This window comes from Aptenodytes patagonicus, chromosome 3, assembly GCF_965638725.1.
Source record: "Aptenodytes patagonicus chromosome 3, bAptPat1.pri.cur, whole genome shotgun sequence".
NCBI classification, from domain to species: Eukaryota; Metazoa; Chordata; class Aves; order Sphenisciformes; family Spheniscidae; genus Aptenodytes; species Aptenodytes patagonicus.
Genome location: NC_134951.1, coordinates 30,609,804 through 30,634,854, shown reverse-complemented (window position 1 = coordinate 30,634,854; position 25,051 = coordinate 30,609,804). Strand labels below are relative to the sequence as shown.

The window sequence follows — 25,051 nt, the reverse complement described above, 5'->3', positions numbered from 1 at the left end:
TATTAAAATTGGTTCTGCTCAGGTTCTTGTCCAGCATATCTTAAAAAAATAAATGAGGAATAAAGTTGTGTTTCAAATTTCTTACAATTTGTGCTGTTCACTGAAACATTCTCTTATTTGTGTGCTGGTTTTACCCACATGTAAACATGAAGGATTTAATTTTTCATAAGTTATTGAGTCAAAGTTACTCTACCAGTATTTTCAGACTTCGGGGAGTTTTGTGGTTATAGACTGGTGCTGAGGTTAGCCAGTGGCCCTAGACTGACACTGGGGAGACCAAGCACAGCTGCTGAATGTCTGATACAGTGCACTGGCTTTTCTGCAACTTTAGACAAAACCAAATTAAGAGCCATTCAGTCAGTTGTAACTAACTGCTTGCTTCCTGATATGTGCTTTTTAGAAGGTGGATGAAATGTGAGTGTCTGTCTGCTACATAATCAATAGAATTAAAATCCTCAGCCACTTATTTCCTGTGAAGTGATTAACATCCACTTAGTACATAGTTTATGCTGGCTATATTGCTCCTTTGCAGCAATATGTCAATGTAATTATTAGACAGTTTATGAAGTGCTTAAATATAAATGGTCAGTATAAATCTTCATAGAGTGTATTTTAATAGTTTTATTCCATTCAGAGAACAAATGGAGTCGAGCTTTGACTGGCCTTCTTGTAGTCTCCTCCAAACTTATGTAGCAGTATAGCTCTTCCAGCTTTTGAGGGGCAGCTTTTCTTAATATTAAGAGACACTGAAAGGATGCAGCAGTAGTTCTTCTTTGATTAGTGATGTAGAAGTGGCACAAAAGATTTGGTGTTGTAACTTGTGAACAGCCATTCTGCAGGTAAGGTGGTCCCTGCAGAAGGACGAAAGCTCTGCTGTCTGCTCTGCCATCTCTAATAAACTTTCACATACATGAGACATATAGTTTCTGAAATCTTACTTCTATCAATAGATTAAGTCCAAAGTCTAGTATTAAAGTCGAAATTCAGTCCTTGCCATTCCTTCCTCACTGTTTGGTTTATTTTCATATGAAATTTAACAATCAATTTGAAGCCAACAACTTCTTCTAAGCCAAGTTGTCCCTGGAAGAAGCATAGCTACAGTTTCAAGACAGAGTATTGTTGATGCCATGATAGGGCATCGTCTCTAAATCCTGCCCCAAAATGGAGTAGGATTTATTGAAGAGTTGATAACTTTTATTAAATCCACAGATAGAGTTGGGGAAAAATGCAAGCACACAAGCTTGAAAAATCTTTTTTTGGAACTTCAAAGCTTGCTGGGTTTTTCTGCATCACTACCACTTAGAACTTCCCCCTGTACATGTTATCTTGCTGAAATCAGTTATGTTGGTTTAGGTGGCAGTAGGTTTCACCTTTCATATTTATTTTTCCTGGGTTTACATATTATTTTCTTTGATGGTTTAACCAATATTTGAAGGAAGTTACAAGTGATTTATAATTAAGGTACTTCACTGAAAGCCAGCTTGGGTTCTGGGGTTATCTGGCTTGATTCTGAGTTTGGTTGTTACTAACATGGCTGATGCATTTGTGTTGTTATATTCTTGCTGGCTAAAGTGGAAACAAGAATATTTCCCCATTTTTTTCCATTTTTAAAAAAGAAGGTAATGCAAAACAAGGTATGTTATAACACTTTTTTAGACATTCAGGTGTATTTTTGACGGCAGCATATTCTTGGTTGCTATTTCTTATTGTGATGTTCTTTATCTCTGAAATAAAAACAAGGAAATGCTGTTACAATGACACACCTTTTTCCTTGGCTAAGCTTATTCTTTGTTGAAAGCCAGACCAGAGTACTGTCTGTTCAGACTTTAACATAATTTAGAAACATTCTAAGCAAGTGCAAGTTCCCGGTCAACTTCCAAAGACAGCATGCCATAGAGTTTTAAAAAGATTTTGGAAAGCATAAAAAATAATAAATTGAAGAGACTACTGATTACAGAATAAACAAATTACTGTTACTTAATAGACTCCACCCTTTTTGGGAGTTTGCATCGACAAAACATTAACACCTCATTTATTTAATGTTCTGTCCTCTGATTTTCATGTAGACATCTCTTCATACAGAAAAAAACAATATTTTATGTCACATGAACTGTGCAGTGTTTAAGAATATTAGCAGCATGTCAGACAAAGCCCAGAACTCTTTAAAATCCTCTCAGAAAATAGCCTTGAGTATCTGCAGTGATCTATTGTTTCTGATTTGTTCCATTGCTGGCAAAACAGATATTTGAAGCCGATACACAGAACAGCACTTATTTTAAAATCAATGTGTAAAACATCAATTCCTAAAAATCCATCGAAAGCTCTAACTTTGCAGAATATATTACTTTGCCAATAAAGCTGGCTAATTCAGGAACAAATGTATGCATTCCCTGGGTTTCACCTATACCATCTGATAAGCAAAGATCCTGTTTAGCAGTTAGCTAAACCTAAGCATCCACTGGCCCTTTTCATCCTAGAGAGGAGCCTCCTGGGGTTCAAATAAACCATGAATGCTTTTACTGCCTTTCACACTAGATGAGAGGATACCTCGGTTCTCCAGACTTGTATCCCGGTGAATTAGGCTCAGAACTAAGTAGGAGTATTTTTTTTAAAGGAAAGTAAACTTTTCTTTTTTAAGCAGCTTGTTTATAAAGTTTTACTAAGTTTTTTAAAAAGTGCCTCTTGGTCTAAAATAGTTCTCTTATTTGCTTTCTAGTTCAATTTTGTTGGGAAATTGCTTGGACCAAGAGGAAACTCCTTGAAGAGGTTACAAGAAGAAACAGGTGCCAAAATGTCCATCCTGGGGAAAGGATCCATGAGGGATAAAGCTAAGGTACTGTGTCTGTATTCTGGTTGCAATTAGTGTTGATACATTTGTGCTTTAGCTGTTAGGCTTAGATTGCCTGTCTACTTATTAATGACTCAATTAATAGATTCATACTAGACTCTGACACCAAGGCTTGTTTGGTTTTTTCAAGTTACATCAATTGCTTAAATACGATTTTTCTCTTGCTACACAAAGCTTGCTTCCCATATAATTGTAGACCATCACAGTTACTATAGTACCACTGTTGTTTAAATAATTAACCTAAAAGAGAAACCAGCTTAAAGTTCATTTGTTCTGAGACAAATCCGTTTCTCCTGAAAAAGTATAACTTGTATAGATTACTGCTGTAATATTGGTGTATATAAATACGTTTTCTCTTTCGTTTGTTGTTTCTTTAGAGGTGGGACTTTTTTAAAAGATTGAATATTTATTCAGGACATAGTTCTAAAAAAGATAAAAAAGTGGACATTTTGCTTAAATGTGTGTAAAAATGCACTATAGACAAAAGAAAAAAAAAGTGTTTGGAATCACTGCCTGGTCAATGCACCTAAGATAATTATTTGTAAGGTAAGGCAGCTTCATACATATCTGATCCAAATAACAAGTACTGATTGCATTGTGGCGTCTTACTTTACAGTCTGTAGAACAGCAGTATTATGGTCAACACAGAAATAATGACTGCTAATTTCACTGAACTGTATATTGCCTTTAGTAATGTTGTGCATTATTCTGTGCTTTCCTTTCTGTCACCTCTCTCATTCGTCTCAGTAGCTAAAATAAGGAAAGAAATAACATGCCAGAATAAAGGAAAGACTAATCAGGATTTTATGGTTGGCATTATTTGGTCTTGGTAACGCGTATCAGCAGCAGTCACACTTGCATTATGAGGTCTCCAATTGCAATATTGAAAAAAAACCCCACAAAACAGACAAATTAGGCACACAATGTATTTCATTTTTTCAGAGATTTCTTTATGACATTGGGCATACTGACACTTCAGTTATCTATTTAACATTACATTTATGATACTAAACATTGAATACACTACAGATTTTATTTCTAGGTATTGACAAGTAAAATATTTTATGACTTTTGGCTTACCTCTGGAATGATAAAAAATGGCTTTCTGCATAAATGAATGCATGTGCTGCTAAGTAGCAGTAATTTGCATCAGTACTGCATCTGCCAGCTCCATTCTCAGCCACCCACTCAGATTATTATTGCCAAGAGCAGCAATTGCCCAGACAGGGGAGTATGAAGGGCTTGTTACCAGCTGAAGACATTTAAACACACATAAATAAAATAGACTAAGTCCTCTGATTTTGAGATCAGTGACTCTTCTTATCATACCATTTGAATTTCATCTGATCATAATGAACAGTGCCAGCATGCCAGTTACTCATGCATTCACTCATGAGTATGTCAGCAAAAACAAAATTCAGGGTATTATTTTTTTCCCTCTTTGTAGAGTATTTAGTCCTTAAGCATAATCTGAAGTTAAGTATGAACTTCATGGAAACTCATTCATATGAGAATGGTGTAAAAATGAAGTTCTAGAGTAAAATAGCATTAAATATGGCAGTGATGAAAGCAACTTCTGTAGAGAAGGCCTTGTAAGCGACTGTTATCTTAATCCATTTTCAACATTACTGAATCAAAAGAAAACAAAATCCCTATGCAATTACAGTGAGAGAGAGAAATTATCTGATCCGTGTACATCACTGTTACCAGTTCCAAGCAAAAGATCATGGGAGGGGTTATAGTTACAATTAGCATTTCAGAGAGGATATTCTAGGTTGAGATACTGGTAAAACTTAAGGAAATATATTTGACTCTGAGCATAAATAATAGCATGAATTGCTACATCACTAAGGAAAATACAACTTGCTCTGGTTAAAACAGTTTTCTTGCCATAGAACAAGCCCACTAGTCTCATTTATGCAGTACTTTTTTACTGATTTAAATACAAATTACCAAAGTCTGGAGGCTTGTTGTGGTTATTTTGTACCATACGAGAAATCAGCTTATGTATATTGGTGGATGAGTCTTCCTTCTGGAAGAATTTTCAAGAAAAATCTATGTAATTTCTCTCTGTAAACTAGAATTTCCTTAAAGCTGTCTGTATTATGCCGTGAACCATAATAATTCCTAGGCAGACTGCAGGCACGTGTGCTTTTCCCCTCCAGTCCAGTGCAGCTGGATGCTGAGCTGCGTCGGAGCAGCAGAAGCGGAATTTCTGCTGGAAAATACTAAATACATTTATGCCCTAAATCCTTAGGTACTTAGTGTTTGAAAAGAACTGATCCACTGATTTGGGTTTTTTTAGTGCCAAAATTACAGTAAGCAAATGCTTGGCTCTACAATGAACTACTCTGGCAACACTCTGTAATTTTGGGCATATGGAGGGGCAGTTTCCAGTTCTGGGAAGCGGACTCTGTCAAGGGAGGTATATCTGCTTTTCAGAATTTCCTTATCTTTAAGAAAGAAATCTGTGGGTAAATTTCAGAGACTAAAGAATTTGTGCTGTTCTTTTCCAGAGCCTCAGGGGACACTTGTTAAGAGTGACGAGATTTTTGAGTATCCGCTGTGCCTACAGTGTGGGAACAGGATAGATTAATTTGAAAAGGCAATGCAGCTTACTTAAAATGAATATTATGAACAACTCCAATTGTGCACTAAATACCACAGAGCTTATATATGTGTCACAGAAAGTTGCATTAGAAATTGTTGAAAAGATGCCCAAGTTTTGCAGAATGTTATTTGGGATACAAGAAAAACTTATGATTCTTCCAGAGCAGTGTGGCTAATGCGAGTACTTAAATCTCTGTGCTTAAGCTAATGTCACTGGCTCAGCAGAAGTTTAGTTTTCTGTAACAGGATAAAGATCCTACAGTGTTCTGACAGGAAAAACAAGCACCATCATGAAACATGGACAGTCCACTAGACACAGAACTGAAAATGATGCTGGCTTTGAGATACTTCTTTTTGATTTGGCATGCAAAACTGTAGCTAAAATTTGAAATATTTATTAGCTGAATAACTGCCATTTATTTTTAAATCATAGAGAAGGTATTGTTCAACATGTTGAGCGTAGCTGTGACCACTGAGAATGTGCCCACTGTAAGAGCACAGCCAGTTTCCAGTGAGTTCTTAGAACAGGTTGAGCTCTCACTATCTTGCTGGCTTACATGCTGCCACTAAAGGTTGTCATTCCTGTCGTAATATAGTATTATAAATATGCAAATACATTCTTCAGAACAGGTAGTGATGAGATTAAACAGTGATGCTGAGTTGCTTGGCTTTTGGTTCTTTTCCATGTCTTTTTCTTCTTTTTTCCAAACAGCATGGGAGGCGATTGTAAAGGTAAACAAATCAAAACTGAAGTGACAGGAGAAATCTCATTACAAGTGGAATGAATTGATTGCTTTCATACATAGATGCAGATTTTCTCCCTTTCAACCATGGAATGAATGCTTTTCACTGTGCCTTTAAAAAAAAATAAATGTATGCAGTGAGCTGGAATAGCTTCTTTTACATATAGCAGTAAGAGCATGGATTCTCTTTAAAAGAAGCAGGAAAATATGTAGCAATGTTTCTTAAACACTTCTATTTCTTGAGCTAGTTACCTGCCAGGGTTTTGTAGGAGAGAGCACAGTCTTGGGGCTTGCACCATTTCTCATACTCCCTGGTTTTAGATTATTTATATGAGTGGTATTTTTTAATTCAGATTAATTATACACCAACGTGCAATAAACATGGACTAGATAGTATACATAACTTGGTCTTTGTGTTTTGTGGAACTTCAGAACATTGTAAGTGAGAAAGCAAAATGGCAATGATTTCATGCAGCTGGGAGTGAAAGGAAAATTTTTGTAGGAAAACCAAGAACAATTTAGGGCCAGAGATAAAACACACTGGTGTCATTAGAACTGCCTTTAAGGGCTGCATGACCTGACTGCAGATTGCTGGAGCTTGGAGAGAGTATGTGGGAAGAGCCAAAAGCCTACCTCCACTTCACGTTTCCCTAAGAACTCTCTACTGACTAGAGAAGAAATACTTATCTAAGGGACACTGGTCTGAGGTGGGACCTCACCCTTAATAACAGGAGTGAGAACAGATCAACAGTGTTAGTCATAGTCCAGCCATGGTCTGGACTGCAGCATGACTTCATCTCTTTTTATTATGTTTTTTTCAGAGATTAACTATACCAGAGTAGATGAGACTGTATATGGTGAGGCTTGCCTGGTATGACTCTATGTAGCATGATACCAGTAGTTAATTGTATGGATAATGCTGGTATAAGACGGCAAATGAAGGCCACGATCCCAGATTAATAACGGAAATGGTGAACAAGGCATAGAAAAAGCAAAAACATGTTGAGAAAGAGAAGAGGACTGGCTTGGAAAAAAAAATGGCAGGTATAAATCTTTTGCAAAAGCAAAACTCTATCTTGTACAGAATTTTTTTTGTCTTTTGTCTTTCCCATTGCATGTGTAACTTTATGGTGGGAACATTCAAAGAAAGAGATGATGGAAATTTTTCAGTGAACACAAAATTGTGTAGAAAAGAGGCATGTGGAGGCTCAAAAATTCTGAAAGTAAGAAGGGTTGTGAGAGAAATCTTGAAAATGTGCAAGTGTTGTAGTTGAAAATTTTTCAGTGTAAAATATTTGTGCTTTTTTTTTTTTAAAAGAACTTTTTTATTTAAAAATTAACCTAAGTGAATATGTTTGGAGGAGCTGAATAACCTAAGAACAATAAAATGTTTTGATTTTGCTTCAATAACATTTCGAGTGTTACCCAAAGGAAGATTTTTGATTGCTTTTCATTTTGTTAAAAAAATGAAAAATGGATTTTTAACCTGATTATTTTTTCCTGAAAACTCATTCTTCATCACCTGCAAGACACTTCTTGCAAGACAGATTAACTTTTTAAACTGAAGAGGCTCACATTGTCTTTGCAGAAGTCACAGACACTCCAAACATCTTCTTGAACCTCTTTTTACTTACATAAAGCAGGATTTGGAAATTAATGTATAGCCTGATAACAAGGCTATATATTAGATAAAAGAAAGCTAAAACATCAATTGCTACAGTAGCACATGGGCTGTCAGCCACACATGAAGGAAAATGCTTGAGTTAAATCTCCTGAATACTGATATATAATTGCCACCCCAATTTAAAGTCTTACTTTTTACCTAGAGAAAGCCTGTCAACACCAGTTCCCATTTTGCACACTTTCTGTTTATTACCCATTTCTTTCATTGTTTAAACTTCCACTTACGTCTTCTGTCCTGGCTATTTGGAGGATGCTGTTATTAAAGATTCCTATTTCTTTCCTATAAAACATGGGAAATTAGAGAACAGACTTGCACTGCAGCTTTGAAAAATCACGTAAACTATTTGTCTGTGACTCAATGTTTTGTCAGCTACTGAGTGAACTTTTAACTGCTTTCTTCTTTGAGTTTCATTTGTTGTTTAAACTAGTTATTAAAGAAAGAAGGTTTCATCACAGAAGAGTTAATTGCAGTAGAACTATCTGCCTTTCATTAATCTGTGGGTTAAGTACTTTCCAAAGAAGCTCCACTGCCACTGGACAACAGCTTGTCCTGTTAAACAGGATTTCTTGCATTAGCTTTTCTTTTTAAAAAACACAGGTGTTAAGAACTTGTTGGTGACCAAAAAGATCTGAAGTCAGCACGCAGAGAGCCTACCTAGATTCAATGATTAGCGTATTGGCTTTAGTGTGGTTTTTAACACCCATATTATGCGAGTACCTTATAAAAGATTTTTAAAATATGGGAGAGTTGCAGTGCACACTGGTCTGTTCCCTGCAAATTCTAAGTGCCCTGACTTCAGTCCCACAACCTTTAAATAGATGCTTAAATATCTCACAGGATTAAGTCCATATATGTAATGTGAAGAGAACCCAATAACTTTTTGGTTTGAAGCACAATATATTTTTTCATTAGATCATGTCTACCATGAGCATAGTGTCCTAATAGTGGAGAGTTAATTCTCTGATAGCATTCTCTTGACTTCCTTGGTTTTTCAAGAAGATTGTATAAATGATGCTCAGATAGCCCAAAAGGGAAGAAAAAAGTTGCAAGTTTTGTCTATAGGAGGTGATGATCCAAGTATTGCATTATATTCTTTCCCAATCCTGTTGCTTTACTGAAATATGAGAACAAAAGTGTCGTCTTTAGTGTCTTGAGTTTCAAAAGCCTTTGAGTGTCACTGCCTGTTATAATCGTTTAAGCTTATGCAGTACGGTTACATATGCAATATATCCTTCCAAATGAGAGTGGCAGCATTCTGAACAAGAATAAGAAATTATGAAAGACACTAGAAAGTAAGAAAAAAATAAAAATCACATAATGGGCTGTTGCACCAGGTTTTACGCTGGTGACACTCCACTCGTGCTGGTGAGGTTGCTCGCTCTAGCTTACAGCTATGGTAGTTAAGCCCAGTGTGACGTCATGAGGTTTCAGCTCTTATAGTTGGAGATACAAATTTGGGAATGTTTATAAAAAGTCCATTTTAGTTCTTTAAAACAGAACCTGTAGGTTTACTTCGAGCCTGATGGGAGTTTTGATCTGGACTCTATGCAAATCCCTGAAATGTTTGTTTCTTAGGTAAGGTGTTTCTGTTTCATTGAAGTACTCCTTTACCATCTTTAGCTGTAAAATCTCTAAAGGAAAGATAGAGCAATGTGTGGCATTGGGTTTAGAAAACTGGCTCACATCCAGAAGCATCAATAATTTAAATCATTAATTGGTGCTCACTCATTTAATCTTTTTCTGTTAGGTTTTCCTTTGCTGTGTGTAAAAGTATTATTGACTTCGTATTTTTATCTCTACAGCCATGGCACCTTACAGTTTACAGCCATTTTACCTCACAAACGGGTTTACGACCAAGAGCAGGATTAGGCCCTCAGCATGCCTTCACGATACGAGCAGAAGTAACAGCAGCACGCTGCTTCTGCTGCAACACATTTTTTTTTCCCCTTCCTAAATCCCTCCAGCTTCCTGATACTGACTGCTGCGAGGCTGTAAGGACTATAACAACCAACCAGCAACAAAGAAAAATGCAAGCAAAAGGAAGCAAACAAAAAGCAGAGCACCCCATATTTTGAAACTGAAATCTTTAAAGGATCATTTGCAAAAGGATGTTAACTCTTTTAAGTCTACTGTAAGCTGCATTCTCTCAGTTTTTCCTTTAAGTGAGCATGTCAAAAGATACCAAAGGCTTTCAAACTCTAAAGCTAGGTTTTACCTGAACAAAAATTCCAAAGAACATACTTTATACAGAGAAAACATAAATCTGTTGGCAGGCACAGATTAAAAGAAAAGACCGTCTTTATCACTGTTTCCTCCAGTGTTACTATTGTTCCTGCAACTTTCAGTTGCTCAACCACCCCCATTTCTTTGGAAAATACCTCTGTGTATCACCTCTAATGTGTTGTAAACTCCTTTTTGCCCTGATAGGGGAGGGAGTTTGAGGTAGATACAGATCACAACCAATATTTCTTAGAATAGCTTTTATTCTTTAAGCTGTTTTTACTAATAGCAGATAACTATTCTCACAGCACATTCACTTACTCAGCCTCACATCTGAATTGCACTCTCACGATTACCTGGTTAGAGCAATGTTTGGGAAGCCAACTCCAGCTATATACTCAGAAAATAGAGGGTAATACTGGCAGGTCAATGGTAGGTGTTCAGAAAGTCCGTCAGAGGGTCCTTTATTTCATCAGATGCATATGTAGTCTCATAGCCTTCGTCTGCATATAGCAGTCGTCTTGGATGCGGGCCGAGTTATGGAACCATTGCTGACACCAGTGTGTGCTGGTGCTCAGCAGCCTGTTGGTGTTTTCAGACTGTATGTTCTTGCAGGTTCACCAGCACCAATAGTCTCCAGGGCTTACCAGTCTTTGGGAAGCTTTCACGTGCCACCTTCTCAGCACATACTTTTCCTTTCTTTGTCCTTTTCCTTTCTTTTTCTTGAAACTGTTTCTCCATCAAAACTTACAGATACCTATAGAATCAATTCATGCAAACTCACATGGACAGGACATTCATGAAGAATGTTTGGATGCTCATCTTTTCATTGCTTCTCTTAGGTGTCTCATCATGTCCACACATGCTGTCTGACCCCCTCTTATGTTTCACCAGCTCCTCAGAGCTGTGCAAATCAACTTGTTCCCAGAAGGCTGTTCCTTCTCTTTCCTTCCAGAAGACTCCATGTTACCCAGAGTGCAACAACTAGGAAAAGCAAGTCATCTTCTCTGCTTCCCAGCCACATCCTTTTAACTAAATTTGTATATTTTAATGTCACAGTAAACTGAGGGCTTTCAGGCATATATCTTCCCTCTGGCACAAAAAGAATGTGTTTATTCAGTGAGGATCTTTCTAGCTGGGGAGTCAATAACCTCTTCATTTTTTACTATATCCCTGCGTATTTTGGGTTATTTTCCTCTTGCCTCTCTGCACTCTGTGAGAATATTGTCTTTCCCCAGATCATTTGTTAGCACCACATTCCTGGCAGACGGGAGCATCTTTTGTTTGGTAGTTTTTGGAGCTTCCATTGGTTACCTCTCTGTCTGGCTTGCTGGCTGAGGTGGGAACAAACTCAAAAATATGAGGCCATTGAGCTAAGACACAGTTAACTGGCCCTACTGGGATAGATTCTTCCCTTCCTGATTTTCAGATGGTCCTGTCTGCATACCTAATCAATGAGATGCCTTCTGATAGATAGTCCCTTATCTATCAGAAAGCTCATCAGCGTTAACAGGCATCTCCTTAATAGCATTAACCAGTAACTTTGGATTTGGAGCCTGACTAGAAAGATCAACTGCCTGTTACCCTTCAATTTATGCAGTTTCAAATGATCTGCAACACAGTAACCCCTGGCTGTTTCAGTTTGTGCAATAAAATTTTGGGAAAGTCCATTTGTTTCCGTTTCTGTCAAGTTTATTTGTTTCCTTGCGGTATGGATTTTTCCTTCCGAAGGTGGTTTGCCATATTTATGTCTAAGATTTAAGATGTTTTCTCTGACTTCCCTCTCTGAGTTTTAGAACGCATTTAAGTACATAGCCCATCTTGCTGCGGAGAAAACAGTCTTTTCCCCGGTCCCTCTTGGGTTAATAACAGGTCTCCTTTGTTTTGGCTGGATGGCTCAACCACTCTGACCTTGCTTAGAGGAGTCAGGCTTGAGGAAAGCTTTTTAAAAGTTTTTCATCTGTATGTATATGGGGGGGGGGGGGGGGGGGAGAGAGAGAGAGAGAGAGAGGAAGGTGTGTGGGGGATATATAGCTGTAATTCATGGTTGAGCATGTCATTCTATATTAGCCAGTTCCTCCTGATGTCTTCTGCTCAGTGACTAGGGATGTCTGTCTTTTATGAACAATTTGAAATTCCCGTGCTATTTGACATTCAACTCTTCTATCCCCCAAAGATGCATAATTGCTTCCAAAGTTTCAAGATCGTTTCGTAACCCATTTCCTAAATGTTTCTACAGATCAGTAGGAAATTTCCAGTAGATAACACCACTTCCATTTTAAGAGGAGTATAGCTAAAGTAGCATTACTCTCAGATTATCACCAAATTATTCAACAGCGTTCCTTTCACTTTGGTTTAAAACTTAGTGTCTTCTCAAGACATACTTGAATTAGCCTCCAGACCATTCCATGTCCTATATGTGGATGATGTGTCACCTTTTTCTCCGTTCTGAGTTTCATGCAGCAGGTAAAGAAAAAACATCAATACCAAACCACCCTTTATGCCAGAGAAAGGTATCAGTATCATTCTAGGTCCTCAACCCCCCCAAATTACTGTTTCCTGCCTGTGTATGAGCCACTGTGGCTGCTTGTCTCTGCCACAGTGAGTTCCACCTTGCTTGAGTCTCCCAAGTTCTAGAAAAATCTCTTCTCCAGAGATGTGGCTTGTGGCTTATGCTGCCTGTCAGCTCTGACCTGGATTTCAGGATCTGGTTCAGTTTTGGGCCCCTCACTACAAGAAGGACCTTGAGGTGCTGGAGTGTGTCCAGAGAAGGGCAACGAGGCTGGTGAGGGGTCTGGAGAACAAGTCTTATGAGGAGCGGCTGAGGGAACTGGGACTGTTTAGCCTGGAGAAAAGGAGGCTGAGGGGAGACCTCATCGCTCTCTACAACTACCTGAAAGGAGGTTGTAGCGAGGTGGGTGTTGGTCTTTTCTCCGAAGTAACAAGCGATAGGACGAGAGGAAATGGCCTCAAGTTGCGGCAGGGGAGGTTTAGATTGGATGTAAGGAAAAATGTCTTTCCTGAAAGAGTGGTGAAACATTGGAACAGGCTGCCCAGGGAAGTGGTTGAGTCCCCATCCCTGGAGGTATTTAAAAGACGTGTAGATGAGGCGCTTAGGGACATGGTTTAGTGGGCATGGTGGTGTTGGGTTGACGGTTGGACTCGATGATCTTAGAGGTCTTTTCCAACCTCAATGATTCTATTCTATGATTCTATCTAGGTCTGAAGATCGGGCAGTGGGGGCAATCTGTTGACTTCTCCAGTCGGGTTCCAGTTCCTCTCTGAATCTTCTGCTTGGTCACTATAGGAGTATATGAACAGGACTTCGTTGTCCCATTAGAGAAGTTATTTATGTCTCTCAGTAAGCAACCTGTTCCTACCCTCAGGCTTTTACATGTTACTTAGGAAAACAAGTATTGCAATATTATAGCTAGAGCCTGAGTTACTGCAGTTTATTTTCATATAATGAGATACTTACCTGTATGCAGTGTCCTCTCCTGAAAAGGGACACAGGTCACAAGGTAGCTGTTGTTCCTCAATACTGGAGCTTGTTTTCACTGGTGCAAGATCTGGCCTACCGTCAGAGTCAAGAATTAGCCATCAGGAATTGCTGGGTCACAGAAGCACCATATTTATCTCCTGACAATATCTCATCTAGTCCCTCCCTGAGGCACCAGTAACAAAAAGATGTCGGTGAAGATTGCTGTGCTGGCATTTTGCTCAGTGAATATTCCCCAGAAGAGAAAAATCCTAAATTGAACAAATCAAAAAAAATTTATGGCATTTTTGTCTCTCAGAGACAAATTTTGGACTATAAATTTTGGGCTGTAAATATTCGAAACAGTCTGCCTCATTGATTCTATAACTTATTCACCTGTGATTTCTTGGGAAAATCTATAAATGCCAAACAATTTGTGCAAGCTTATTAAAGGAAACTGAACTGAAGCCTCTGACCTTGTTGATATGCTGGTTTTTATGAAATTATTTGGTACTATATAACAAAGACTTATGTTTCTGCATACACATGGAAAATTGGAACACAAGTTTTTATTTTAAATTGGAAAGATGGCAGAAAAATTGAGATTACCATATCTTCCTAACCTTGACCTATATTAATTACTGATGAAAAATTAAAGTTCATTGATGTGTTACATGCAAAGGTAGGTTAAAACAATCAGGAAAGTGGGACACTCATTTAAGTACTTAAAATGTTTGTAATTTAAATAAAATTTGAAAATTGTTGGAATGATCTCCTTTGACTCCTAAGGAAATCTATAAGATCTCCTCTAATACTCTCAGTATCCCAGAAGTGCAGTTCTTGTACTGCTGAAGCCAGCGGCAGTGTTGCTAATGACCAGTGAGAGGAATAAATCACTCTTGGGATTTTGCTGAGTGAGCGAATGAAATTCAAATGCAATCTCCAAATATTTCTGTATTAATTTTTAGACTAAAGTCCCGGTCTGAAGAGTGAGATGTTAGAAAGATCGCAGAGATTCAACCAGATACATCACTTTAAGTATTTCCTGCTAACTTCATTCATGGAGTGATATGATACTTCCATGTAATTAGTGATGGCATTTTCAAAACAGAATAACAAAGAGGGCAATTTAACTCTCTTAAAAATTTCATACTCTAAGGCTGATAGTTAAGAAAATTACATTGTCCTCACAAAAGAATTATATCAGACCTCAAACAGATGCTGAAAAATCCTTGTTTTATTACTGATGCAACACAGTGCTGATATTAAAAGTCTTCATCGCCTCCCTCGCATCCAATGTTAAAACAGACTTACATATTTCTTAGCTCTGACAGGATATTTGCAAGACTTATACTGCTGTTTTTAAAAGTCTGGGACACATTCTTCCCTTTCTGCTAAATTAGACTACTTCCAAGGGGCAAAACGTTGAGATAGTGCTTCAGGTTTGTTCTTTCTCTTCTGAGTTGAAAGTGATGGAGGACCATGAAACTTTAAAGGAAGCAAAGCAAATAAGTGGCAAAAGAGAGGAATGTGGGAAGGGTAAAGATGGCCCTTAGTGAAGAAAAATATGTGTGTTATTTGAAGTAGTGAAAGATTACATGCTTTCCGTTTTGCCAACTTGTAAATGCTTAGTAAATTTTTGACCTGAAAAGCGTTTAAATTTTTTGTTTGTGGAATATCGTAAGGCTTTGTGAATACTCCAGCAAGGTAAACAAAGCTGTGTACACATGTATTATGCATTAGAAACAAGCTGCCGAGTAACTCAGCTGTGATCTCCCTCTGTCTGTAATGGTGCCAACTTGACACCCAAAAGTCAGGGTTTGACATCCAGATCTGTGCCAAACTCTTCTTGATTTCATGTCATTCCGATTTCATGGGCCAGAGAACCATTCGGTGCTTGTTGACGCCGTTCAGTTGCTGCCACTGTCCACGGGGGGACTCTGGTGCCTCACCTCGCCAAAAAGGTTTGGTTTTGAGACCGTGCTGCCAACTGGGAGATCCCCTTCTCCCGCACATGGCATTTGCAAACCTGAACAGCATAGTCAGCGTGAGTTCTGACACTAACGTCAGTGCCCTTGGAGCAGGCGATACGTTTTGTGAAAAAAAATAAGCTCGGGAAGGAAAAAAGCAGCACATTCATGTGTGAGAGAGAGGAAAAAAAGGAAAAAAAAAAGAAACAAGGAAATTGTAAGTAAATTAACTCAATGGCTTACAGCAATTTGGGGGACTGTAGATCTTTTCACACTGATGGTTTTTTCCCAACTATACTTTTTCAGAACAGTGATTTATATTCCAAAGTATTTTATTTATCTGCATGAGGCTTCATAAAAACCAGGTTTGATCTTGCTGAGTTTTGTTTTACAATTATTGTTCTTGCTGTTTTACATATAGATAAATGCAAAAAGAACTGCTTTGAATTATTTGCAGCAATTACGTTAAATCCCAGTTTTCCATGCATAATGTTGTCTGTACTCTTGAGGATCATGATAAATACTTTTAATATACTTTAATGGGTTACTGTTACAAGGAATTTTGCATTGCCACAATAGAGGCAGCATTACAGTAAATTAAATTACAGTGCACACAATTAAATAGAATAATGAAAAAAAATCAGACTTGGAGCAACAGCTCTTTGGAGTCCTCTGAAATTCAATTCCCCAATAAACATAATAGGAGAAGATGGTGAGTGGCATTTAGATAGCTAAGCTAGATATTATTTTGTTTGTAATATCTCCGTCAGGGATTAATGTTCTCTTATTCAGAGACATTGATTAGTCTCTGGATTATTTTTCTGATTGATTACTGTTGTAATGTAGCATTCCTTTTTCATTTATCTACCCAACATCAATATAACTTCAGAGCTATAACTTCATCATGGTACAGTTGTTATGCAATCTGCAATAATTTGTGGCTTCTCAATAACAGCTCTAAGGAAATCTGTAAAGATTTAACTTGCGCTTATAACCATATATTACCAAAAAACCCCCGCCTTCCTTTCATCTTCCCTGAAAAAGAGAAATATTAATTTTACGTATTCTCTGACAACAGCTCCTTTCCAAGACCACTTGAGCATGAGATACATTTCTGTTTTATCAAACATAGCTAAAGTAAGGCATGTGTGCAGCTCTGGACAGTCATTATTTTGAATATGCCATGAAATCAGAAGGTGCGATATTAACATTGCAAATTGTATTATTGATTTTTTTCCTTATTTTTCTTTTTTTTTTTTTTATTGGACATGAACATTAATTCAATCCAATATGGAGCTGGCATTTGGAGTCAGGAGGAATATAAATTTTGCATGTAGTTGCCATCACTGTGTGGCTCTGGCTTTCTTTGCTAGATTCCTAGTTTCCCCACAATAAGGGATAACAGTTCTTGCCCGTCTACTTTAGAGGTGTCTACCTCTAAATTAATTAATTGATAATTATAAATGTCTTTACAAACACTGCATGTTATTGCACTAAATTCAAAGTTTTCTGAGTTCAGATGAGTGAGCTGTTATCTCTGCAGAATACATCCCACTCCTAAGGACGCCTGTGGCTGTGCTCAAGGCTTTCAGGTTCTTTTCCCTTTTTCGTACTGGTACAATATTCTACCTATTTATAAAGTTGGATATTCCATTGGTTTAAATCAGATCAACTCCATTTATAATCAAAAAAGAATGAATTTTTATTTTTACAGAATTTGGGGAGGAGGTGGGAGAAGTAGTGGTTAGCGGTTAAAATATGCACACAAAGCCTTACCCTGATCCCTGTCTTCTGTCATCTTTTGCCTTTCACTCTATCTGAGAACTTTCTTTGAAACCAAGTCTTTAGAAGTGACCCTGGCACTTAACACCAGACCCTGATCTCATAAACTGTGTTTAGAAGACATAGGAACATAGTTGGGATTTTTTTAGATTATAGATGTGCAAATGCTTTGTTGAATTTAGGCCTTACAGGCAAGTCCTCCCTTCGTGTGCTTACAAACCCTTGCTGTGAAAGTCAATGGCTGCGTGTTGTGTGTTTGTTCTTTGGTGCTCCAGAGGATGAATGATTCGGGGGATATCTATAAACTTCAAAGAATTCACTTAAGAGTCATTTTTTGAAGTGGGGGGGAAAAAAAACAACTGCTCTGTTTTTCTGTCCAGCTACAGGTCCCACTTCATCTCCTGTTATATTAAAGGAGTCTGTTACCAAATGTTTTTTACCTGGCATGAGAGGGAAAGAAAAAGAATGTTTCCTTCGCATTATGTTGTTAATCCGTCTCCAGAGGTCCGTTTATAGGGTAGGGAGATATGGGGAATGGCCAGCAAGCCTTACTTCCTTAATTAGAAACATAATTAACCATGCATATAACTCTCTCAACTCCAGTGTAACACTGGTATTATATTGAGTCTCTGGCTATTAAGAGACTTGATCCATAGGTACATATATAAGTCCAAAAATAATGTTTCACATTTCTTTAAATTGATGTAGCAAATGTGTACTCCTGAATAGTTTGACAATAAATTATTAATTCTGTTTCACTGATTCAAGGCCAAACTGTTGGTGTCAACTGTTGCAAACAGAATTAATATTTTAGTTTGTTCTTTCAAAGATTTAGCTGCAATCGCTAAAACACGCTCCACAGAAATGACTCTCGCAGTCATCACACAATGAAATACATGAAGGTTTTTTCAACTAGTTTTAAGTAGGAGGCTCAGTCATGGTGCTAAAAAGTCCATGGTAAAAAATGATGTGATAGGGAACCTCTGAATCAATATCTTTTTTTTATGTCCCCTTGATGATCCAGACCCCAGATAATTTGTAATGAGGATCATATAAGTCTCCATCTTTTACAGTTCTTGTACTGGCAATAGCTACCTTTAGTTTTGTCTGTTTTCTGCCGTGTTCTCTTTCCTCTTTGTTATTACATGAGCAGAGCAATGTAATGTACCTCCCATGATGCAGGTAGCTATCACAGGGAATAAAATGGTGTCTTGCACTGCTGGCTCTCTGCTAGCTAGATCATATACAGTCTTTGATTAATAACGTAGATGGATAATGCTTATTATATACACCAAATATTTGGGGGGGGAGAAATTTCTTATCATGAGTTTTCCATTATTCCAGTTTTGAGTGGTCTGCTTGTCGTGCAGCTGCAGCCCAGCACTACCACGCAAAAAGACAGATAAATTCTCACTTGTGAACTCTTTCTTCTGAACATTACAGAATGTACATGGGGAGAGAGATTCCTCCTTTAGCTCTCTAATGCAAGTTACTCTGTAGGCCATCTGTATAGTGAATGTCAGCCACTTCCCTAAGGCAGTCTATTCCCTCTTTGGATATCTAGATCCCCTAGGTAACATGGGATGAATCCCACTATCTTCACTGACTTACACAACTAGTTTAGGCTCCACACCTGACTTTTGGGGAGTTAAAAGTATGTGAGGTGGATACTGGCTGTTCCTGATCCCACAGTCCCTGAGGGAGTGAGACTATTCAAAATTCCCGTTTCACTTTGAGGAAGCCAATTCTATTCCAAGTTCTAGAAATAAAAAAGGAAAGTGTACGTCAAAACATTTCCCCTGAGAATCCACTTTTCTTCAGTATTTTAGGGCGGAATTAGTCTTTTATAATTTTAGAATTAGCTTTTATTTTTTATTGTGTGAATAGGAATTTTATTAATTTCATCTACCTGTATGTATTTCTTACATATTTGTTACATCCCTACAGCTTGAGAACATAAGACTTCATGCACTGTAATTCTCCTATGTTTAACTGAATTCACAGAAAATATTTAATGGGTGTTTCAGTTCAGATAGGCGTATGAAACAGCAATTTGCAAATTGCTTCACACTAGGGAATACATACCCTACTGTAAACTATTGTAAAAAATTAAAAATAAAAACCAACCAACCAAACAAACAAAAAAACCTACAATGTGACTCAGAGAGAAAGTAGGAGAGATTGAGGGCAACCATCTGTTCTAAATGCATGAAACGATTCCAACAGAATTGATGAACATGTATTGAAACAGAAGAACATGCATTGAAATAGAATGAATATAATGTCATATGATTAAGTACACAGATCTGCATTCCAATCCAAATTTTTTTTTCTTAAGAATACAAAAACTGCTACCCCAAATGCCAGCCTAGCTGTTCCTTGTAACCTGAATTGTTCTGTGAGTTGTAGTGAAAATACTTTATGAAAGAAGAGAGTCTTGCAGATCTCAGCTGGTTGGGGCACTCAACTCGTTATCCATAGATAATGTGCAACGTGAAGGAGATTGCATGTACATGCAGAGTATATGATGCATATAAGTGTCCAAGAATTTCAAAGAGGCTTTTTGAAGTGTTTAAGAAAACTGTAGCTCATATAATCTTCTGCATGTGAAAGTACAATTAAAATTTCTCTTTAACATACAATCCTATCTTTTTCAAATTTCACATTGGTAACAGGGCTAGAAACGTTGGTGCCATTGGGAGGATACCCACAAAATTACCTAACATACCACATATATAGTGGTATTCCAAAATACTTCTCCAAAATCATGAGGAATCTGTGGTGTCCCAAATATCATTCGTATGCAGTTGGTGTTGATCTTGTTGACTTTATGGTGGTGGCCATATTCACTGGACTAACACTTGTAATAATATTGCTGGCTTCTTATTTTGAAGTATTTAGGTAAAACATTGCTATTGTATATTCTGCATCAATTTTAAAATAATTTAGAGAATGAACTTATAAATTATGGGGTTTTTTTAATGACATTCACATGGGGTAACTGCTAATGTTCTTTCTTTGGGGTTTGTCATTTATTACTTTCCTCCTTAGTCTACCAGATATACAATATGTATTATTATCTATTGATGCATATCAAGATACAATCATTTTAATGCAAATTCATGATTAAATGAAAATGTTTACATTCATTACATTGAAGTATATCAGTATTAAGAATTGCTAGAATAGTTTAAAAATAAGGTTCAGAAGTCTTTTCACAAACAGATTTAAACTGTTCACACATGACTGGGAGCTCAAGTACTTCAAGTATAGTGAGTAAGATGTCATTCATCATCTGGATTATATGGAATTTTGGCCTAATTCATATACAGAAATATATTTCAGATGTATCCTGGCAATTTATTCATGAAGGGGATCATCTAGAATCATAAATAGATAAAAGGATTTTACATATGTAGCTTAAGAATGCATCAATAAACCCTTCTGTGTAAAGTTAGTTACTTTTTTTCACGTGGGCTTCAGTGAGAAAGGTCTTATGATAGATCATAGAGCAGGTTATTTGTTGTATGGACTTTTGTTTCCAGACAGATCTTCTCCATGGCTCAGCTATAAAATTTGCTTGTATTATATAGCAGTAAGGGCAAATTTTCACATTTTGTATTGTATTATTTGTTGAATGTGGTACAGCACTGAAATCTCGGCATTGTCATACTACACTGAATTATTAACTCATCTAGCGTTATTTCCTGGCTCTGGAAATAGTATTCAGTGTTTTAGAGTATTATAAGGGGAGAAATAGGGGCAAATAATATTCCTGGATAATTAAAAAAGCTAATATGATTGAGGAGAGAATTCCTTTCTATCATGCATAAGTTATCACCTTATACCATGAAATACAAGATCAAATGACCCTTCACAATACATCAGCTAACATAGAAGCATATGTTATGCTTTTCCGTTCAGCATGCCTAATTAAATTTTGCTAAGCTATTTGTGCAAAGATTTCTTGTTGCATTGTATCAAGAAATGTCATTAGAAAAAATATATCTTTTGTGTCTTTGGAATAGGTTATATGTATGAGACTGAAAGTGTGGCAGGAGTGTTGCAGGCAAATATTAGAAGAGATTCCTGATCCCAGAAAGAAAATCTAAGAAAGAATATGTTTAGATAAGAGTTGAAACAAAGCTCTGACAGGTGATACCAGTCTAACGGGTTTCCATATCTTGAGTTTGATTTATTTCTTTCATTTTCTGTAAGTTAAAAGAAAAGGCTTTATAGACTTCAAGGAAGTGTCATTGCTTTAAAACTCAAAACAAATGTGCTTCTGGACTGATAGGAGTGTATCTGAGTGATTTGAAATGTTAGAAATTATCCTGTCAGCTTTTGGCATCTCAGGGGATAAAAACAAAAATGCTGAGACTACATATAAAGTGATACTTTTATATTGTTTATTCTTTTCTACTTTGTTTATATGCCTTTGCTGTCTGGATTGCTGTAGTCATTAGTTGGATCTTTGAGATGCTTGTACTTATTTACATGGGGGGTTTTTTTAAATGTAGGATTTTATTTCTGTCCTATTTATTACTCTATTCTCAGTTCAGGGAGGTCACGTTATTAAATCTGGACAATTTCTAACCTTTTAGATGTTTATTCTTTCTGTACCTGCACAGGCCCCAGTGTGGGCCTGACCTGGAGACACTAAATTCTGCAAGAGTCAAAGGACACATGTGTTTTTGAGGTTTGAGGAAGCTGAGGCATAAAAGTAGGGGAAACTTCATGTTGTTCCAGGCATTGCTCTTCACATCCCCAGAGGTGAACTCCTGCATTGTGTCATCCTCCAAGAGAGGCTACGAGTCTCCGCTAGCTATAAGCCAGGGGACATCAGTCTTCTCATTTAGCTAGCTAAGGTCCATGCCTGAAATTGGGCGGTGTGAACACTACTTTGATGCACACAACATCAGATTTTCATAGGAATGAGATCAAGCTGCTTCACTGGCCTGGCAATGGTTATATGACATCACTGCAGGGTATAATGAAATATATGGATGAAAATTGGACATGAGCTGGCGATGTGTGCTCACAGCCCAGAAAACCAATCATACCCTGGGCTGCATAACAAGAAGTGTGGCCAGCATGTTGAGGGAGGTGATTCTGCCCCTCTACTCAGCTCTTGTGAGACCCCACCTGGAGTACCGCATCCAGCTCTGGAGCCCTCAGCATAAGAAGGACACGGACCTGTTGGAGCATGTCCAGAGGAGGGCCACGAAAACGATCAGAGGGCTGGAACACCTCTCCTATGAAGAAAGGCTGAGAATGGTGGGGTTGTTCAGCCTGGAGAAGAGAAGGCTCCGGGGAGACCTTATGCAGCCCTTCCATATATAAAGGGGGCTTATAAGAAAGATGGAGAAAGACTTTTTACCAAGGCCTGTAGTGACAGGACAAAGGGCAATGGTTTTAAACTGAAAAAGGGTAGGTTTAGTTTGGACATAAGGAAGAAATCTTTTTATGATGAGGTTGGTGAGACACTGGAACAGGTTGCCCAGAGAAGTTGCAGATGCCCTGTCACTGGAAGTGTGCAAAATCAGGATGGATAGGGCTCTGAGCAACCTGATCTAGTGAAAGATGTCCTTGCCCATAGCAGGGGAGCGGGACTAGATGATCTTTGAAGTTCCCTTCCAACCCAAACCATTCTGTGATTCTATGATTCCGTGATATAAATGCAGACTTAATTTGAGCAGGCATACTGGTATCTGGGCTTGCAACATCCAGCCTGAATGTTTATGTCTATCCTAAAGGATAATAAGAGCATAAAGTTTTCACATTCTTAAGCTCTAAAGACTTCACAGGCATATACTGGAGCTTGAGTTTTAATTCGAGCCCATATTTAAATAAAGTCTAGATAAGGTCAGGTAGCTTCTTCAGTGACTTTGGATGGGGTTGAGTAGAAGAATATCTCAAACGTCACTTATTTGTATTCTGCTGTTACTGCTCAAATAGATACTGATATGGGAAATCTCTGTTGTCTCAGATTTTGTGTCTGAAAAAAATCAGTAGTATAGTTTTTAGTTTTGCTCACTATTTTTATATAATTATATTATTATTATTTCCAGAATATTTTCCCAATTCTTTGTCCTGTTACATAGTTTTTAATTTATTCATATGTATAATGAAATGTCATTAAGAGGTTTCGGTGGCATGAATTTTTGACAGGCTATAGTGTCATCATTGGAGAAAGCTTCTTTATTGAGCCTGAGAAAGACATGGGTTTTGTGCAAAAAAAATTAGTAAGTTTTTTCTTACCTTAATCAGACATTAAGATCAAAGTTACCAAGATGAGTAAGAATAATAGTTCATAAATACTAGATTGCTGTTCATAGTTTTCTAAATTTTTATCTAAAAATAAAAAACAGGCTACTTGGCTTTCTCAACTATGTTCATGTGTAAAAGAACATAACAAATCTCACATTGTGGTTATTTCATAATTACATCTTATAGAATCATAGAATCATAGAATAATTTGGGTTGGAAGGGACCTCTAAAGGTCATCTAGTCCAACCCCCCCTGCTGTGGGCAGGGATGTCTTCAACTAAATCAGGTTGCTCAGAGCCCCGTCCAACCTGACCTTGAAGGTTTCCAGGGATGGGGCATCCACCACCTCTCTGGGCAACCTGTGCCAGTGTTTCACCACCCTCAGCGTAAAAAATTTCTTCCTTACATCTAGTCTCAATCTACCCCCCTTTAGTTTAAAACCATTCCCCCTTGTGCTGTCGCAACAGGCCCTGCTCAAAAGCTTGCCGCCATCTTTTTTATAAGCCCCCTTTAAGTTCTGATAGGCTGCAATAAGGTCTCCGCAAAGCCTTCTCTTCTCCAGGCTGAACAACCCCAACTCTCTCAGCCTTTCTTCATAGGAGAGGTGTTCCATCCCCCTGATCGTTCTCGTGGCCCTCTTCTGGACCCACTCCAACAGGTCCATGTCTTTCCTGTGCTGAGGGCTCCAGAGCTGGATGCAGTACTCCAGGTGGGGTCTCACCAGAGCAGAGCCGAGGGGCAGAATCACCTCCCTCGACCTGCTGGCCACGCTTCTTTGGATGCAGCCCAGGAGATGATTGGCCTTCTGGGCTGTGAGCGCACATTGCTGGCTCATGTCCAGCTTTTCATCCACCAGTACCCCCAAGTCCTTCTCGGCAGGGCTGCTCTCAATCCCTTCATCCCCCAGCCTGTATTGATACTGGGGGTTGCCCTGACCCAGGTGCAGGACCTTGCACTTGGCCTTGTTAAACCTCAGGAGGTTCACATGGGCCCACTTCTTGAGCTTGTCCATGTCCCTCTGGATAGCACCACATCCCTCTGGCGTGTCAACCACACCACTCAGCTTGGTGTCATCTGCAAACTTGCTGAGGGTGCACTCGATCCCACTGTCTATGTCATTGATGAAGATATTAAACAGTACCGGTCCCAATACAGACCCCTGTGGGACGCCACTTGTCACCAATCTCCATCTGGACATTGAGCCCTTGACCACTACCCTCTGGATGCGACCATCTAACCAATTCCTCACCCACCAGACAGTCCACCCATCAAATCCATACCTCTCCAGCTTACAGAAGGATGTTGTGGGGGACTGTGTCAAAGGCCTTACAGAGGTCCAGATAGACGACATCTGTAGCCCTTCCTGTGTCCACTGATGTAGTCACTCCATCATAGAAGGCCACTAGGTTGGTCAGGCAGGACTTGCCCTTGGTGAAGCCATGCTGG

General features: G+C 38.2%; 1 protein-coding gene across 3 annotated transcripts in view; it reads left to right on the top strand.

Moving 5' to 3' along the window:
• Nucleotides 1-25,051, top strand: part of KHDRBS2 (KH RNA binding domain containing, signal transduction associated 2) — a 420,140-nt gene that overhangs the window by 141,503 nt on the left and 253,586 nt on the right. For all 3 annotated transcript variants that reach the window (XM_076332985.1, XM_076332984.1, XM_076332986.1), the window contains exon 3: nt 2,717-2,833. In XM_076332985.1, the coding sequence (XP_076189100.1) occupies nt 2,717-2,833 (117 nt within the window). The remainder of the gene's footprint in view (nt 1-2,716; nt 2,834-25,051) is intronic.